The sequence below is a fragment of the Rhinoraja longicauda genome, chromosome 4, assembly GCF_053455715.1.
Source record: "Rhinoraja longicauda isolate Sanriku21f chromosome 4, sRhiLon1.1, whole genome shotgun sequence".
NCBI lineage: Eukaryota > Metazoa > Chordata > Chondrichthyes > Rajiformes > Arhynchobatidae > Rhinoraja > Rhinoraja longicauda.
In genome coordinates this window covers 8450214-8469028 of record NC_135956.1, presented here as the reverse complement: position 1 = coordinate 8469028, position 18815 = coordinate 8450214, and the positions used below count along the sequence as shown (strand labels likewise).

Genomic DNA, 18815 nt, shown 5'->3' with positions numbered 1-18815 from the left:
AAAAGTTTTTCCTCATCTCAGTTCTAAATGGCCTACCCCTTATTCTTAAACTGTGGCCCCTTGTTCTGGACTCCCCCAACATTGGGAACATGTTTCCTGCCTCTAACATGTCCAACCCCTTAATAATCTTATACGTTTCGATAAGATCTCCTCTCATCCTTCTAAATTCCAGATCTGCTTCTGTGGCTAGCACGCAAATCGCCGCCTGGATTCGAAGCCATCTTGGCGCATGACATTAATTTAATGAATGTGGCATTAATAAACTAATCGAAACGAAACCATTAAAAAAATCAATCTAAAATGGAACGCAATTCATAACTTCATGTCAGTGCCTATAGAACCAATCAGCAAGTTTATTTTCTTTTCACATTCTGTAAAGATGCAGTCTCTTAAATGTTAACAAATAATATTAACAATAAATAATAATTTAACTTTTTTTTTCTCAAAATTGTCAACCAATTTACATTAGCATCACAAACTGAACCGGAAGCAACAATCAGGCAAGTTTTGAACACACTTCAATTAGTTTCACTGGACGAGGAATGGACATAACGTTAATTGAATCTAATACTTAACACCTAGTTTGTGAAAAAGATTGTGTCATGGAATCCTACAGCGTGGAAACAGGCCCAACTTGCCCATACTGGCCATCATGTCCCATCTACACTAGTCCCACCTGCCTGCGTTTGGCCTATATCCTTCTAAAACTTGTCCTATCCATGTACTTGTCTAACTGTTTCTTAAATGATGGGATAGTCCCAGCCTCCACTACCTCCTCCAGCAGCTCGTTCAATGCACCCGCCACCCTCTGTATGAAAAAGTTACCTCTCAGATTCCTATTAAACCTTTCCCCCCCCCCCTTCACCTTAAACCTATGTCCTCTGGTCATCAATTCCCCTTCTCCGGGCAAGAGACTCTGTGCGTCCATCCGATCTATTCCTCTCATGATTTTGTACATTCATGATTTGATTCTAATTGTGTTTTTTATTTTACTGGAGAGACCACTAATCTACTCCACACATTTGAATATAATTGTGAATCTTGCACAGGCGTTAACCCGCAGTCCAATAGAACCTAGAACAGTACAGCACAGGAACAGGCCCTTCGGCCCACAATGTCCGTGCTGAACATGACACTAATCTAAACAAATCCCATCTGCTTGCACGTGACCCATAGCCCTCCTGTTCGTGGGCCTGTCTAAATGTCTCATAAATGTCGTTTCGATATCTACTTCTACCATTTCCCTTGGGTGGCACACTGCAGCCACCTACCACCCTCTGTGTAAAACAAAACCTTCTATAGAAGCAGAATTAGGCCATTCGGCCCATCAAGTCTACTCCGCCATTCAAACACGGCTGATCTATCTCTCCCTCCCAACCCCATTCTCCTGCCTTCTCCCCATAACCCCTGACACTCGTACTAGTCAAGAATCTGTCTATCTCTGCCTTAAAAATATCCACTGACTTGGCCTCCACAGCCACCTGTGGCAACGAATTCCACAGATTCACCACCCTCTGGCTAAAGAAATTCCTCCTCATGCCCTTCCTAAAGATATGTCCTTTTATTCTCAGGCTGTGCCCTCTGGTCCTTGATTCTCCCGCGAGTGCTAACATCCTCTCCACGTCCACTCAATCCAGGGCTTTCACGTTGGGAGGAAGCCGGAGCACCCAGAGGGAACCCACGCAGGTCACAGGGAGAACGTGCAAACTCCTTCCACAGATAGCGCCCGAGGTCGGGATCGAACTTGGGTCCCTAAGGAAGATGCTCTACTAGGTGTACCACTGTTTTAATAAGGGTCTGAAGAAGGGTCTCGACCCCGAAACGTCACCCATTCCTTCTCTCCAGAGATGCTGCCTGTCCCGCTGAGTTACTCCAGCATTCTGTGTCTATCTTCGATTTAAACCAGCATCTGCAGTTCTTTCCTACACTGTTTTATTGAGGATGTGTTCTGGTGTTTTGTTACTGGATCATTTTGGTGCCCATTACCTCTGAATATATTTTTTTACTGAACATCCAAAATGAAAAGAAGGCGCAAAAATAATTAACTTTCTCAATCAGTGCAAGATATCCAGGAAAGATACAAAGGGCTGGAGTAACCCAGTGGGTCGGGCAACAGCTCAGGAGAACGGACATAACCAGGAACTCCAGTGATGCTGCCTGATGCCTGATGCCTTGAGTTTAGTTTAGTTTGGAAATACAGCGGGGTAAACAGGCCCTTCGGCCCACCGAGTCCACGCCAACCAGCGATCCCCGCACACTAACACTATCCTACACACACTGGGGACAATTTACATTTATACCAAGCCCATTAACCCACAAACATGTACGTTTTGGAGTGTGGGAGGAGATCCTGGGGAAAACCCACGCAGGTCATGGGGAGAACGTACAGACAAAACCCGTAGTCAGGATCAAACCTGGGTGTCTGGCTCTGTAAAAAACTCTACCGCTGTGCCACTGTGCTGCCCTACTCCAGCACATTGTGTCTTTTTTGGTAAACCAGCACCTGCAGTTCCTTTTATCGCCTAGCTATCCGGGATATTGTCACACCAAATGTGTCGGACGAAACTCCAGATGCTGGTTTACACTGAAGATAGACAGTGTGAAGTGCGAAGGTGGTATGAAGAAGGATCTCGACCCGAAACTTCACTTAGTCCTTATCTCCAGAGACGCTGCCTGACCCGCTGAGTAACTCCTGCATTTTGTGTCAATCTTCTATTGTCATACCATAATGGAAAAGTGGATGTTCTAAACTCTGACTAGTGCATGGTTTTGCTGAGATTATCTCCGAGACCTGTCTCTCAGTCCCATACCTGTCATCTACCCATTCCCCCCACAGATGCTGCCTGACCCACTGAGTCATAAAGTCATGGAGTGACACAGCATGGAAACAGGCCCTTCGGCCCAACTTTCCCACACCAGCCAACATGCCCCATCTACACTAGTCCCACCTGCCTGCGTTTGGTCCAAACCTGTCCTATCCATGTACCTGTCTAACTGTTTCTTAAACGTTACAATAGTTCCTGCCTCAACTACCTCCTCTGGCAGCTCATTCCATACATCCACCACCCTCTGTGTGAAAAGGTTACCCCTCAGATTCCCATTGAACCTTTGTCCGCTCACACTAACCCATGACAGGTTGTCGACCAGAGATATTAATTCTGCTTCTCTCTCCACGGAGGCTGCCTAACCTGTCGGCTAATTCCAACCTTTACTCTTCTATTGTAAAAGATAATTTATTCCTTCCTCTCTCTCTCTCTCTCGCTCTCTTTCTCCCCCACGCATTCCATCAAATTACCCTCAGCCTAACAGGGCCGTTTGAGCTGGTCCCTCAGAAGCTGAGAGGAACTGGTGTCAAGGACAAAGATTCAAAGCAACAAGTATCACCAACTCTCTATTATTGAGTCCGCCAACTAAACGTTGGCAATTGTGACAACGTGAAACAGAACAGTGCTTGACTAGGATCTAAATAATTATGCTAAAGTCCAGGCAAGACCTCAGTAGATGTGATGAAGCTGGCTTTGACATTCCTTGCAAGTTCTCTCTTCCCAATGGTTGTGCCTGTCCCAGTTTATGGACATGGACATCTCCCATCAACTCCACTACCCAGGGTGGTATGGAGAGAGGCAGACCCAGTCCAGTGCCAGTCTTGGAGTTTGTGTCGTGCCGTTTGGATAGGAGTTCCTCACGTGGTGCCCCCCCCAACCACGCCCCCAGTCACATTACGGTCTCCCTCTCCTCCTCAACGACCAAGGCGGGCTTGCTGGTGCCCTGGACCTTGGCGTTCTCCTCGTCCTTGCCGTACGGCTCCTGCAGCGAGGAGGGGTGGGAGTTCTCTGACACCGAGCTGCTCTTCACGTAGCCCGGCAGGTTCCAGTGCCCGTTGATCGGACCGGCGCCGGCTCCCCCTCGGCCGCCCAGGTGCCCCGGATGTGCCGCCCGCGTGGGCACGTTGCCGCTGGTGCTGTTGTTGGTGTGCGACACCATGGGCCCGTAGCTGTAGGCCGTGCTGCCGCTGCGAGCCTTGCGCTTAAAGTCCAGCGCCAGAATCCAACGCGCCCACGCCTTCTTGATCTCACTCTGCACCTGAAACAAGGGACAACGATTCATTGGCAGAGTGTTGTAGTCACCAAGTCACAGAGTCGTACAGTATGGAAACAGGACCTTCGGCCCAACTTGCCCACACCGACCAACATGCCCCATCTACACTAGTCCCACCTGCCTGCTTTTGGCCCATCCCTCTAAACCTATTCTATCCATGTACCTGTCTAACTGTTTCTTAAACTTTGCGATAGTACCTGCCTCAACTACCTCCTCTGGCAGCTCGTTCCATACACCCACCACCCTTTGTGTGAAAAAGTTGCCCCTCAGATTCCCATTAAATCTTCCCCCCCCCCTCCCCCTCACCTTAAACCTATGTCCTCTGGTCCACAAATCCCCTACTGTCGGCAAAAGAATCATAGTCTACCGGATCTATTCCTCTCATGATTTTGTATATCTCTATTAGATCACCCCTCATCGTCCTGTGCTCCAAGGAATAAACGCCAAGAAAGCCAATGGAATGTTGGCCTTCATAACAAGAGGAGTTGAGTATAGGAGCAAAGAGGTCCTTCTGCAGGTGTACAGGGCCCTAGTGAGACCGCACCTGGAGTACTGTGTGCAGTTTTGGTCTCCAAATTTGAGGAAGGATATTCTTGCTATTGAGGGCATGCAGCGTAGGTTTACTAGGTTAATTCCCGGAATGGCAGGACTGTCATATGTTGAAAGACTGGAGCGACTAGGCTTGTATACGCTGGAATTTAGAAGGATGAGAGGGGATCTTATTGAAACGTATAAGATTATTAAGGGATTGGACACGTTAGAGGCAGGAAACATGTTCCCAATGTTGGGGGAGTCCAGAACCAGGGGCCACAGTTTAAGAATAAGGGGTAGGCCATTTAGATCGGAGATGAGGAAAACCTTTTTCAGTCAGAGAGTTGTAAATCTGTGGAATTCTCTGCCTCAGAAGGCAGTGGAGGCTAATTCTCTGGATGCTTTCAAGAGGGACGTATATAGAGCTCTTAAAGATTGCGGAGTCCGGGGGTATGGGGAGAAGGCAGGAACGGGGTACTGATTGTGAATGATCAGCCATGATCACATTGAATGGCGGTGCTGGCTCAAAGGGCCGAATGGCCTACCCCTGCACCTATTGTCTATAAGTCCTAGCTTGCCCGACCTCTCCCTATAGCTCAGGCCCTCGAGTCCTGGCAACATCCTCGTAAAAGTCATAAAACACAGAACTCAAAACCTGCATTCCTATAGTTGATAGAGATAAGGAACTGAAGATTGCAAGTGATAGGTGGATACAGGTGAAGGAGGTGGGGAGGGAGGTTGATTTAATTTAGAATAGTTTAATTTAGTTTAGTGCAGTTTAGTGCAGTTTGGACTAATTTATTATCGTCAAATGTACCAAGGTTATAGTGAAAAGCGTTTTTGTTGCGTGTTATCCAGTGAAAATACTCCACTGATCACAATCAGGCCGTCCACAGCGCACAGATACAGGATAAAGGGTATAACGTTTAGGAGACAGGTAAACTGGTCCTTGATTATGCTGCTGGCCTTGCCGAGGCAGCGTGAGGTGTAAATGGAGACAATGGAAGGGAAGTTGGTTTGTGTGATGGGCTGGGCTGCCTCCACAATTCTCTGCAATTTCTTACGGTCTTGGATGGAGCTGTTCCGATACCAAGCTGTGAGGCATCCTGATAAAATGGCTTCCAAGATGGCGCCCAACCCAGGCGACTATTTGCATGTAGCCACAGAAGCAGATCTACAACCACACATTACAATCGCTCCACGCTCTTCAATCTCTACTCCTACAGCAACATTACTTACTTTATCTATGATCTGGCTTTACTGATCTCGCACTAAACGCCATTCTCTTGTCGTGTATCTGTACACTGTAAATGGCTCGATTGTAATCATGTATTGTCTTTCCGCTGACTGGTTAGCGCACAACCAAAGCTTTTCACTGTACCTCGGTACACATGACAATAAACTAACTGCAGTGAAAATGTTTTCTACGCCACATCTGTAGTGCAGAATCAGAGGACACTGACGAGATATGGATGAGGAATCCATTCACAACCGCGGGGGAAGCCATGTTTATTAAAGAAAGAGGACATTAGGACAATGTGTGCAGTTTTGGTCTCCTCATAACATTGTAATGTTATGTAGGTCATATGGGATGGGGAGACTTTGGGGAGGATGTAGAAGAGGTTTATCAGATGCTGCCTGGACTAGAGGGTGTTAGCTATGATGACAGATACCTAGAAACAGAGAAAATAGGTGCAGGAGGAAGCCATTTGGCCCTTCGAGCCAGCACCATCATTAATTGTGATCATGGCTGATCATCCACAATCAGTAACCCGTGCCTGCCTTCTCCCCATATCCCTTGATTCCGCTAGCCCCTAGAGCTCTATCTAACTCTCTATTAAATTCATCCAGTGAATCTACTGCCTTCTGTGGCAGAGAATTCCACAAATTCACAACTCTCTGGGTGAAAAAGTTTTTTCTCATCTCAGTTTTAAATGGCCTCCCCTTTATTCTTAGAACTGTGGCCCCTGGTTCTGGACTCCCCCAACATTGGGAACATTTTTGCTGCATCTTGCTTGTCCAGTCCTTTTATAACTTTATACGTTTCTATAAGTGAGCTGGGACAAACCTGGACTGTTTTCTCTGGAACACCAGTGATTGAGAAGAGACCTGAAAGAAGTATGTAACATGATGAGAGGCTTAGATGGAGTAGACAGTCAGAACCTTTTCCCAAGGTGGAAACGTCCAAGGTTAGAGGCATAGCTTTAAGGTGAGAGGGGCAAAGTTGAAATGAGATGTGCAAGTTCTTTACACAGAGGGTGGTTGGTGGGTGCCTGGAACGCGCTGCCAGGGGTGGTGGTAAAGGCAGATACTATGGTGGTGTTTAAGAGGCTTTTAGATAGGAGCATGGATGTGCAGGGAATGGATGGTTGTGGATCACGTGCAGGCTGAGGAGATTAGTTTAACCTGGCATCATGTTCAGCACGGACATTGTGGGCCGAATGGCCCGTTCCTGTGCTATACTGTTCTGTGGCCTGGATAGAGTGGATGTGGGGAGGGTGTTTACATTAGTGGGAGAGTCTAGGACCAGAGGTCATATCCTCAGAATTAAAGGACGTTAGACAATAGACAATAGACAATAGGTGCAGGAGGAGGCCATTCGGCCCTTCGAGCCAGCACCGCCATTCAATGTGATCATGGCTGATCATTCTCAGTCAATACCCCGTTCCTGCCTTCTCCCCATACCCCCTGACTCCGCTATCCTTAAGAGCTCTATCTAGCTCTCTCTTGAATGCATTCAGAGAATTGGCCTCCACTGCCTTCTGAGGCAGAGAATTCCACAGATTCACAACTCTCTGACTGAAAAATTCACAACTCTCTGACTGAAAACCCTCTGACGTTTCTTTAGGAAGGAGATAAGGAGGAATTTCTTTAGTCAGAGGGTGGCGAATCTGTGGAATTCTTTGCCACAGAAGTCTGTGGAGGCTGTCAATGGATATTTTTACGGCAGAGATAGATAGATCTTTGATTATTACGGGTGTCAGGGGTGATGGGGAGAAGGCAGGAGAATGGGGTTGAGAAGGAAAGATAGATCAGTCATGATTGAATGGCAAAGTACACTTGATGGGCCGAATGGCCTAATTCTGCTCCTGTCACTTATGGACATGTTCCTTTTATCAACATACTTTCACAGAGGAAAACAAGTACTTACCTCTCCATTGCAAAAGCAGTAGATAACGGCCACAAAACAGCCCTGAAATGTTAAGAGTATAGTATTTAAAGTCATATAATTTATTTTCTGCTTGCAACATAATGTTTAGTTTAGTTTAGAGATACAGCGCGGAAGCAGGCCCTTCAGCCCACTGAATCGTACCGACCAGCGATCCCTGCACACTAACACTATCCTACGCACACAATATGCACTTATACCCAGCCAATTAACCTACAAACCTGTACTTCTTTGGAGTGTGGGAGGAAACCGAAGATCTCGGAGAAAACCCACGCAGGTCACGGGGAGAACGTACAAACTCCGTACAGACGGCGCCCGTAGTTGGGATTGAACCCGGGTCTCCGGCGCTGCATTCGCTGAAGGCAGCAACTCTACCGCTGCGCCACCGTGCCGCCCTGTATTCGACACCAGAGACACTAAATCAAATTGATGAAGTCCCCACCACCAGACTTGATGGGCCGAATGGCCTATTTCTGCTCCTGTCACATCAACTGTGCGTTTATCTAATCTATTCTTCTCATCTGTTCTACCAGTTTGCTTCCACAATCTTTTCAATCCCATCCTGCCGTTTATCCCCCACCTGATTTATTCCTCCGTACATTATGAAAGCCGGTTTCTTCTTCTTCCACTTCTGATGAAATATCGTCACCCTGAAAGAATAACTCTCCAATATTTCCACGAGTATTTCAAGAGTGTTTTATAGTCATGTGTCCCAGATAGAACAATGGCATTCTTACTTGCAGCCGCACAACAGATATGAAAACATAAGTTCATAAGTGATAGGAGCTGAATTAAGCCATTCGGCCCATCAAGTCTACTCCGCCATTCAACCATGGCTGATCTATCTTTCCCTCTCAACCCCATTCTCCTGCCTTCTCCCCATGCCCCCTGACACCCGTAATAATGAAGAATCTATCCATCTCTGCCTTAAAAATATCCATTGACTTGGCCTCCACAGCCTTCTGTAGCAACAGATTCACCACCCTCGGACTAAATAAATTCATCCTCATCTCCATCCTGAAGGAACGTCCTTTAATTCTGAGGCTGTGACCTCTGGTCCTAGACTATCCCACTAGTGGAAACATCCTCCACATCCACTCTATCCAGGCCTTTCACTATTTGGTACGTTTCAATGAGGTTCCCACTTATCTGGGAAAAAGGTGCTGACTTCTCCTCTCCATGAGAGGAATAGATCGGGTAGATGCACAGAGTCTCTTGCCCAGAGTAGGTGAATCGAGGACCAGAGGACATCGGTTTAAGGTGAATGGGAAAAGATTGAATAGGTCTCTGAGGGGTAACTTTTTCACACAAAGGGTGGTGGGTGTATGGAACAAGCTGCCAGAGGAGGTAGTTGAGTCTGGGACTATCCCAATGTTTAAGAAGCAGTACATGGATAGGACAGGTTTGGAGGGATATGGACCAAGCGCAGATATGGTGTGATTAGTGTAGCTGGGACATGTTGGCCGGTGTGGGCAAGTTTGGGCCGAAGGGCCTATTTCCATGCTGTATCACTCTGTGACTCACCGATGCATCTAAAGTACGGCTGAACCAGTTAAGAGTTAAGTATATTATAAAGACAATAAAATAAAATAAAATAAAATAAGACAATAAAATAAAAAATAAAAATAAAAAACAAACGAAAAAAACAATAAAATAATAAATAAATAAATAAATTATAAACTGATGTAAAAATAAAAATAATAAAACAATAAAATAAGACAATAAAATAATACAAATTAATTTATAAAACACAAAAAAAAACAATAAAATAATAAATAAATAGATAAATAATAAAATAATAAAAAATATAAAAATAATAAAACAATAAAATAAGACAGTAAAATAATAAAAAGTGTTGATGGACAAAATTATTGGCCTGGCCATTCTCGTTGAATGACCATTTCTGCCCCCAACAGGTCTATCATTCCATGGTTACCTGAGAGGAATTAAAGAACATTTCATAATGCATCTGGATTTGCCACAGAATCCCCGAGACGTCGGTGTACGGGATAGCCATGAATACAATGTAATGCACTCCAAACAGTGGAGACAGGACCAGTGTGGACTTCAGCAGCTTCCTGCAATACACACAAGATCACAAGATTAAATATTGTTCCCGGGGCACAACAGACACATGATAAAGGGAATTACGTTTAGTGCAAAGTAAAGCCAGCAAAGTCCGTTCAAGGATAGTCTGAGGGACTCAAAATGCTGTCAAAATGCTGTCATAACTCAGCGGGTCAGGCAGCATCTCTGGAGAGAAGGAATGGGTGACGTTTCGGGTCCAGACCCTTCTTCAAACTCGACCTGAAACGTCACCCATTCCTTCTCTCCAGAGATGCTGCCTGTCCCGCTGAGTTACTCCAACACTTTGGGTCTATCTTCGATTTAAACAAGCATCTGCAGTTCTTTCCTGCACCCGTCCGAGGGATTGTATCTTTAAACTCTAATGTGTAGGATTTCTGACCCACTGAGTTACTCCAGCTTTTTGTGTCAATCTTCTTGAAACTCTAACCCCTTAAAAACTGGGTGGGAAAAGTGAGTGCAAGAGGGAACATAAGGTCATAAGTGAAAGGAGCAGAATTAGGCCATTCGGCCCATCAAGTCTATTCCGCCATTCACTCATGGCTGATATATCTCTCCCCCCTAACCCCATTCCCCTGCCTTCTCCCCATAACCTCTGACACCCGTACTAAACGATAATCTATCTATCTCTGACTTAAATATAGTGCAGATGCAGTATTGCCATTTCATTTCTCATTCAATTATTCCCCGTGTTTGCATTTTACAATAACAACCAAGGTGGCGCAGCGGGTAGAGCTGCTGCCTCGCAGCGCCAGAGACCCGGGTTCGATCCTGACCTCGGGTGCTGTGTGTGTATGTGTGTGTGTGTGTGTGTGTGTGTGTGTGTGTGTGTGTGTGTGTGTGTGTGTGTGTGTGTGTGTGTGTGTGTGTGTGTGTGTGTGTGTGTGTGTGTGTGTGGAGTTTGCATGTTCTCCTTGCAACTGCATGGGTTTTCTCCGGATGCTCCGGTTTCCTCTCACATCCCAAAGCCGTGCAGGTCTGTAGTTTCATTGTCCCTCTGTAAACTGCCCTTGGTGTGTAGGGAGTGGATGAGAACGTGGGATAACATAGTACTAGTGTGCACGGGTGATTGCTGGTTGGTGCGGACTCGGTGGGCCGAAGAGCCTGTTTCCATGTGGTATCTCTCAACCAGCCTAAAACAAACTAAACCACCCCCATCACTAAACCACCCCCATCTGCGACCTTCATAAATATCTGTAACAATACATGGGTCTGTTATCGTCTGGTTTACAGGTAAGAGGGTAAAACACTTCAATTTGCTGGCAACACAAGGAACTGCAGAGGCCGGAATCACAAACAGAACACAAAGTGCTGGAGGAACTCAGTGGTGGGTCAGGCAGCATCTGTGGAGGGAATGCGCAGGCGTCGTTTCGGTTCGGGACCCTTCTTCAGACTGATTTACTGAACATTGTGACAGGGGGCCCCCTAGACGGCACGGTGGCGCAGCGGTAGAGTTGCTGCCTCACAACACCAGAGTCCCAGGTTCGATCCTGACTACGGGTGCTGTCTGCACCAAGTTTGCACGTTCTCCCTGTGACCGAGTGGGATTTCTCCGGGTGCACCGGTTTCCTCCCACATTCCAAAGACGTGCTGGTTTGTAAGTGAGCTGGCTTCTATAAGAAAGACCCTTAGTGTGTAGGAAAGAACTAGTGCGGATGGGTGATCGATTGTTAGTGTGGACTTGGTGGGCGGAAGGGCCTGTTTCCACGATGTATCTCTAAAACCAAAACCAAACCTAAATTGACAGTGCTGGAAATGCTCAGCAGGTCAGGCAACATCCGTGGAGAGAGGTGGAAATGTCATTCCCTGGGCTGATGTCATTCATCGGAGAAGACATCATCTGTCCATTTCATCCACAGCCGGGGCGAAACAGTGGTGCAGCGGTAGAGTTGCTGCCTCACTGCGCCAGTGACCAGGGGTTCGATCCTGACTACGGGTGCTGTCTGTACGGAGTTTGCACTTTCTCCCCGTGACCACGTGCGTTTTCTCCGGGTGCTCCCGTTTCCACCCACACTCCAAAGGTTTTTCCTCCTACAGGTTAATTGGCTTCGGTAAAATAGTAAGTTGTCCCTAGTGTGTGTGGGATAGTGCTAGAGTACGGGTTGATCGCTGGTCGGCATGGACTCGGTGGGCCGAAGGGCCTGTTTAATCGCTGTATCTCTAGAGTTTAGTTTAGAGATACAGCGTGGAAACAGGCCACTCGGCCCACCGAGTCCGCGCCGACCAGCGATCCCCGCACATTAACACTACCCTAAATCCACTAGGGACAATTTACACTTATAACAAGCCAACTAAGCTATAAACCTGTACGTCTTTGGACTGTAGGAGGAAACCGAAGATCTTGCAGAAAACCCACGCGGTCACAGGGAGAACGTACAAACTCCGTACGGACAACGCCTGGGATCGAACCCGGCGCTGCAAGCGCTGTAAAGCAGCAACTCTACCGCTGCGACACCAGGTCTAAAGATGATGCCCAACCCACTGAGTTCCCCAGCACTTGCTTGATATTGCAGCATCTAATAATAATAATAATAATACATTTTATTTATATAGCGCTTTTCATATACTCAAAGACGCTTTACAGAGATTTTGAGAACATAGGGAAATGAATAAATAGATAAATAAGTAAATAAGTAAACGAACAGAGAAAGGAGACAGAAGGTGAGGTGACCTTCAGTGGTTGAAGGCAGTACTGAACAGGTGAGACTTCAGCGATGTTTTGAATGTGGTGAGTGTGGGGGAGTCTCTAACGGTTTGGGTTAGTGAGTTCCATAGGGTGGGAGCAGCGATGGAGAAAGCCCTGTCCCCCCAGGATCTGAGTTTAGTCCGGATGTGGGGGGATAGGAGATTGGCAGCGGCAGAGCGGAGGGTGCAGGTGGGAGTGTGCCTGTGGAGGAGGTCGGTCAGGTAGGATGGGGCCAGGTTATGGAGGGCTTTGTAGGTTATGAGGAGGATTTTGTACTGGATTCTCTGGGGGATGGGGAGCCAGTGGAGTTTATAAAGGACGGGGGTGATATGGTCACGGATCGAGGTGTGTGTGAGTAGACGGGCAGCGGAGTTTTGAATGTATTGAAGTTTATTGATGATTTTTGAGGGTGCGCCATAGAGGAGGCTGTTGCAGTAGTCCAGACGGGAGGTGATGAAGGCGTGGATGAGGGTTTCTGCAGCTGTGGAGGAGAGGGATGGACGGAGACGGGCAATGTTTTTGAGGTGGAAGAAGGCTGTATTTGTGATGTGTTTGATGTGTTTGTCGAAGGAGAGGGTTTGATCAAGGATGATTCCAAGATTCCGGATGTGAGGTGAGGTGGATACTGGGAGACCATCAATGTTGAGGATGAAGTTTTGGGTGGATTTGGTGAGCATTTTTGGACCAATGATGATGATTTCAGATTTTGTTGCAATTGAGTTTGAGGAAGTTTGATTGAAGCCAAGATTTTATTTCAGTAATGCAGTTTGTCAGTGTAGAGTGTGTGGTGGTGGAGATTGACTTGGTGGAGATGAGGAGCTGGATATCATCGGCGAAGCAGTGGAAGTTGAGACCATGACGGCGGATTAATTGACCAAGGGGGAACAGGTAGAGGATGAAGAGGAGGGGGCCAAGGACTGAGCCTTGGGGGACACCTTGGGGGAGGGGAGCGGTGGGGGATTTACAGTTGTTAATGGAGATGAACTGGTGTCTGTCAGAGGTAAGATTTGAACCAGGATAGGGCTGTGCCGGTGATGTTAAGGGAGGTTTCAAGTCGGGTGAGGAGAATGGAGTGATTTATGGTGTCAAAGGCGGCGCTGAGGTCAAGTAGGATGAGGATGTTGAGGTTGCCAGCGTCGGAGGAGAGGAGAATGTCGTTTGTGATTTTTAAATTTTTTTTTTTATCTATGGAACTATAAATCTATAGTTCCTTGTGTCCACTGGCCACCACCTCCTCTGACCACGCACAAGTGTCTGCTTTAACTACACCCCCGCATCTTACCGGTACTGCTGCCGGCTGTCACACCTTCCAACGTTTGTCTCTCTTAGTTTTGTGGCTAACAGTCTGATGATGTTGATAAAAAGCATGAAGTTTACCTGGAAAAGGAAAAGAAACACTTTCTAACATTTATTTTACTGAGAGCAGGGCAATCAAGAACCACAGAGAGGACATAGAAACGTAGATTGTTCCTGATGTTGGGGAAGTCCAGAACAAGGGGGTCACAGTTTAAGGATAAGGGGGAAGTCTTTTAGGACCGAGATGAGAACGTTTTTTTTCACACAGAGAGTGGTGAATCTGGGGAATTCTCTGCCACAGAAGGTAGTTGAGGTCAGTTCATTGGCTATATTTAAGAGGGAGTTAGATGTGGCCCTTGTGGCTAAAAGGATCAGGGGGTATGGAGAGAAGGCAGGTACGGGATACTGAGTTGGATGATCAGCCATGATCATATTGAATGGCGGTGCAGGCTCGAAGGGCCGAATGGCCTACTCCTGCACTTATTTTCTATGTTTCTATGTCTCTATGTAGAAACATACACCGATCAGCCAAAACATTATGACCACCTGCCTAACATGCTGTTGGTCCTCCGTGTGCAGCCCCATACGTAGCAGGGTGCGATGCACTGTGTATTATGACACATTCCATCCCGTGACCACCTTTAAAATTTTCTGTGACTTGTGCCACAGTCGACCTTCTGTCGGTTTGGACCAGACGGGATAACCTTCGTTGCCCTCGCGCATCGATGAGCCTTGGGCGCCCAACACCCTGTCTGTCGCCGGTTTGTGGTTTGTCCCTCCTCGGACCACTGTCGGTAGGTACTCACCACTGCTGACCGGGAGCACCCCACAAGCCTTGCCGTTTCAGAGATGCTCTGACCCAGTCGTCTGGCCTTAATAATTTGCCCCTTGTCAAAGTCGCTCAGGTCTTTACTCCTGCCCATTTCTCCTGCATCCAACACTTCAACTTCAAGAACTGACTGTTCACTTGCTACCTAATATATCCCACCCCTTGACAGGTGCCACTGTAACAAGATAATCAATGTTTTTCACTTTGCCTGTCAGTGGTCATAATGCTTTGGCTGATCGGTGTATAAAATAGGTGCAGGAGTAGGCCATTCGGCCCTTCAAGCCAGCACCGCCATTCAATGTGATCATGGCTGATCATCTAAAATCAGTACCCCGTTCCTGCTTTTCCCCCATATCCATTGATTCTTTTAGCCCTAGGAGCTAAGAGCTAAGGATGTAGGTTTAAGATGAGGAGGGAAATATTTAATAGGAATGGCATGGTGGCACAGCGATTGAGTTGCTGTCTTACAGCGCTTAGAGCGCCAGAGACCCAGGTTCAATCCCAACTACGGGTGCTGTCTGTATGGAGTTTGTACGTTCTCCCCATGACCTGCGTGGGTTTTCTCCTCGATTTTCGTTTTCCTCCCACACTCGAAAGACGTGCAGGTTTGTAGGTTAATTGGCTTGCTATGAATCATCCCTGGTCTGTGCAAAATAGTGTTAACTAGACCAAGTTGGGCCCAAATCTCTCCTGAATTGGTGCAGCACCCTATCCTACCCCTCTCCCCTTACCACTCCCCTTCCCCCCTCCCCCACCCTCCCTCCCTCCCTAGGAGATAGATTTAAACTTTAAAATGTGAATAACTTAAAAAATATAACACCGATTTCAATGAAACTTCTTCCATTAGCACCAAGGGAACGACGGTGAGTAAGGTGGGCCTAAAATTGTCGCGCTTTCGTGAACCATTTTGGCTGCAGTTCAGGAACAAACAAACAAACAAACGAGTGTTGTAGTATATAGATGTGCTGGTCGGCGTGGACTCGTGAACCGAAGGGCCCGTCTCCGCGTTGTATCTCCTAAGTAAACTAAAACTAAAGGAATCCGAGGGGCAACTTCTTCACACAGAGGATGGTATATGTATGGAACGAGCTGACGGAGGAGGAGGTAGTTGTGGCAGGTACTATTGCAACGTTTAAGAAACATTTAGACGGGTACATGTATAGGACAGGTTTAGAGGGATATGGGGCCAAACGCAGGCAAGTGGGACAAGTGTAGGTGGGACATGTTGGTCGGTGAAGGGCGAGTTGGGCCGAAGGGCCTGTTTCCACACTGTCGGACTCTATAAGTGAAACCAGAATGATATGATTACACCTGGGTTGGTAGAATTCACCTCAGTTTGAGTCCAGTCCTAAATAGGAGGGAGATAGTGTTTGTGCTTTGATTATAGCTTACCAATATTGAAGCCAGAATCGGTAGCTGATAAATCAACTTTAAGTTCCCCGCACTTAAATCCCAGCACCTGTAAAAACAAAATGTGGAAGAATATTATCAGATATATCGTTATCTCAGAAATAATTATCCACAATTTCTGCGCATGGTTCAGTGATTGATTGATACAGTATGGAAACAGGCCCTTCGGCCCACCAAGTCCACGTCGACCATCCATCACCCATTCACACAAGTTTTATGTTTAGAGATACAGCGCGGAAAGAGGCCCTTCAGCCCACACCGTCCAGCGATCCCTGTACACCAGTACTGTCCCACACACACTAGGGACATGTGTACATTTTTATACCAAGCCAATTAACCTACAAACCTGTACGTCTTTGGAGTGTTGGAGTAAACTGAAGATCTCGGAGAAAACCCACGCAGGTCACGGGGAGAACGTACAAACTCCGTACAGACGAGCGCCCAGAGTCAGGATTGAACCCGGGTCTCTAGAGCTGTAAGGCAGCAACTCTACCACTGTGCCACCGTGCTGACCGATGTTATCAAACTTTCTCATCCACTCCCTGCACACACTGGGCCAATTAACCTAAAATCCCCCGCACGTCTTTGGGAATGCGAGAGGAAACCGGAGCACCCGGAGGAAAGGCCACACAGTCACAGGGAGAACGTGCAAACTCCACACACACAGACAGCACCCGCAGTCACGTTTGAACCCGGGTCTCTGGCGCTGTAAGACGACAACTTTACCGCTGTGCCACCATGCTGCCCCATTGTCCCTGCCTCAACTACCCCCTCTGGATCAGTCTGAAGGGTCTCAACCCGAAACGTCACCCATTCCTTCTCTCCTGAGATGCAGCCTGACCTGCTGAGTTACTCCAGCGTTTTGTGAAATAAATACCTCCTCTGGAAGCTCGTTCCACACACCCACCACCCTCTGAGTGAAAATGTTACTCCTCAGGTTCCTATTAAATCTTTCCCCTCTCACCTTAAACCTATGTCCTCTGATTCCTGATTCCCCTACACTGATTAAAAGGTTATGTGCATACATTTAATGACAGATTTGTTAGGTAGAGGTTGTTCCTAGGAAATCTACTAAATTTTCAATAAATCTGTACAAAGGGTGGTGGGTGTATGGAACAAGCTGCCAGAGGAGGTAGTGGAGGCTGGGACTATCCCAACGTTTAAGAAACGTTTAGACAGGTACATGGATAGGACGGGTTTGGAGGGATATAGACCAAGTGCAGGCAGGTGGGACTAGTGCAACTGGGACATGTCGACCGGTGTCGGTAAGTTGGTCCGAAGGGCCTGTTTCCACACTGTATTACCCTAAGACTTTATGACTAAATGTGGATGTGAAAGAGAACATCCACATGGGCGGCACGGTGGCGCAGCGGTAGAGTTGCTGCCTTACAGCGAATGCAGCGCCGGAGACTCAGGTTCGATCCTGACTACGGGCGCCGTCTGTACGGAGTTTGTACGTTCTCCCCGTGACCTGCGTGGATTTTCTCCGAGATCTTCGGTTTCCTCCCACACTCCAAAGACGTACAGGTATGTAGATCCCCGCACACTAACACTATCTTACACACACTAGGGACAATTTTTACATTTACCCAGTCAATTAACCTACATACCTGTACGTCTTTGGAGTGTGGGAGGAACCCGAAGATCTCGGAGAAAACCCACGCAGGTCACGGGGAGAACGTACAAACTCCGTACAGATGGCGTCCGTAGTCAGGATCGAACCTGTCTCCGGCGCTACATTCGCTGTAAGGCAGCAACTCTACCGCTGCGCCACCGTGCCGCCCACATGGTGATTGTAGTCATGCACAGTCTTTCCACTGATTGGATAGCACGCGACAAAAAAAGCTTTTCACCGTGACAATAAACTGATCTAAACTAGTGGGGTAACATGGAACTAGTGTGAACTGGTGATGGATGGTCAGCACGGACACGGTGGGCCGAAGGGCCTGTTTCCCTGCCGCATCTCTGAAGCCAACTATTATACGTACTCAGTATCGGCCAGAGTTGCTCTTACGCTCGCCCAGGCAGCCACGAAAACGCCAGGAACCCCTGCAGGTGGAAAACAGACCAGAAATATGTTACTGACAAAATAACTCCTCAGCAAGACAATTTCTGCTGCCTCCATTTTCATCTTTTTGTCATTTCTTTTAAAGACGAATTAAAGGACGTTCTTTTACGAAGGAGAGGAGGAGGAATTTCTTTAGTCAGAGGGTGGTGAATCTGTGGAATTCATTGCCGCAGAGGGCTGTGGAGGCCAAGTCAGTGGATATTTTTAAGGCGGAGATAGACAGATTATTGATCAGTACGGGTGTCAGAGGTTATGGGGAGAAGGCAGGAGAATGGGGTTAGGAGGGAGAGATAGATCAGCCATGATTGAATGGCGGAGTAGACTTGATGGGCCGAATGGCCTAATTCTGCTTCTATCACTTCTGACCATCGATGCTGCCTGACCCGCTGAGTTACTCTAGAACTTTGCATCCTATATTTTCCTCCAATCCTTTTCCTGACTCTTTTTTTATCTGTTTTGTCCTCTGTTTATTTTTGTCTGTTTAGTTTAGTTTGGAGATACAGCGTGGAAACAGGCTCTACTGCCCACCGAGTCCACGCCAACCAGCGATCCCCCGTTTACACTAGTTCTATGTTATCCCACTTTCTCATCCACTCCCTGCACACAAGGGGCAATTTACAGAGAGCCAATTAACCTACAGACC

General features: G+C 47.2%; 1 protein-coding gene across 2 annotated transcripts in view; it reads right to left on the bottom strand.

The window, feature by feature from the left end:
* Nucleotides 1-859: 859 nt before the first annotated feature.
* LOC144593056 (parathyroid hormone/parathyroid hormone-related peptide receptor-like) overlaps nt 860-18815 on the bottom strand; it is a 98067-nt gene continuing 80111 nt past the window's right edge. For both annotated transcript variants that reach the window (XM_078398477.1, XM_078398478.1), the window contains 6 exons: nt 18093-18153; nt 16087-16153; nt 13852-13946; nt 9735-9876; nt 7781-7822; nt 860-4083 (listed from right to left, as the gene is read on the bottom strand). In XM_078398477.1, the coding sequence (XP_078254603.1) occupies nt 3715-4083; nt 7781-7822; nt 9735-9876; nt 13852-13946; nt 16087-16153; nt 18093-18153 (776 nt within the window). In that variant the 3' untranslated portion in view covers nt 860-3714. The remainder of the gene's footprint in view (nt 4084-7780; nt 7823-9734; nt 9877-13851; nt 13947-16086; nt 16154-18092; nt 18154-18815) is intronic.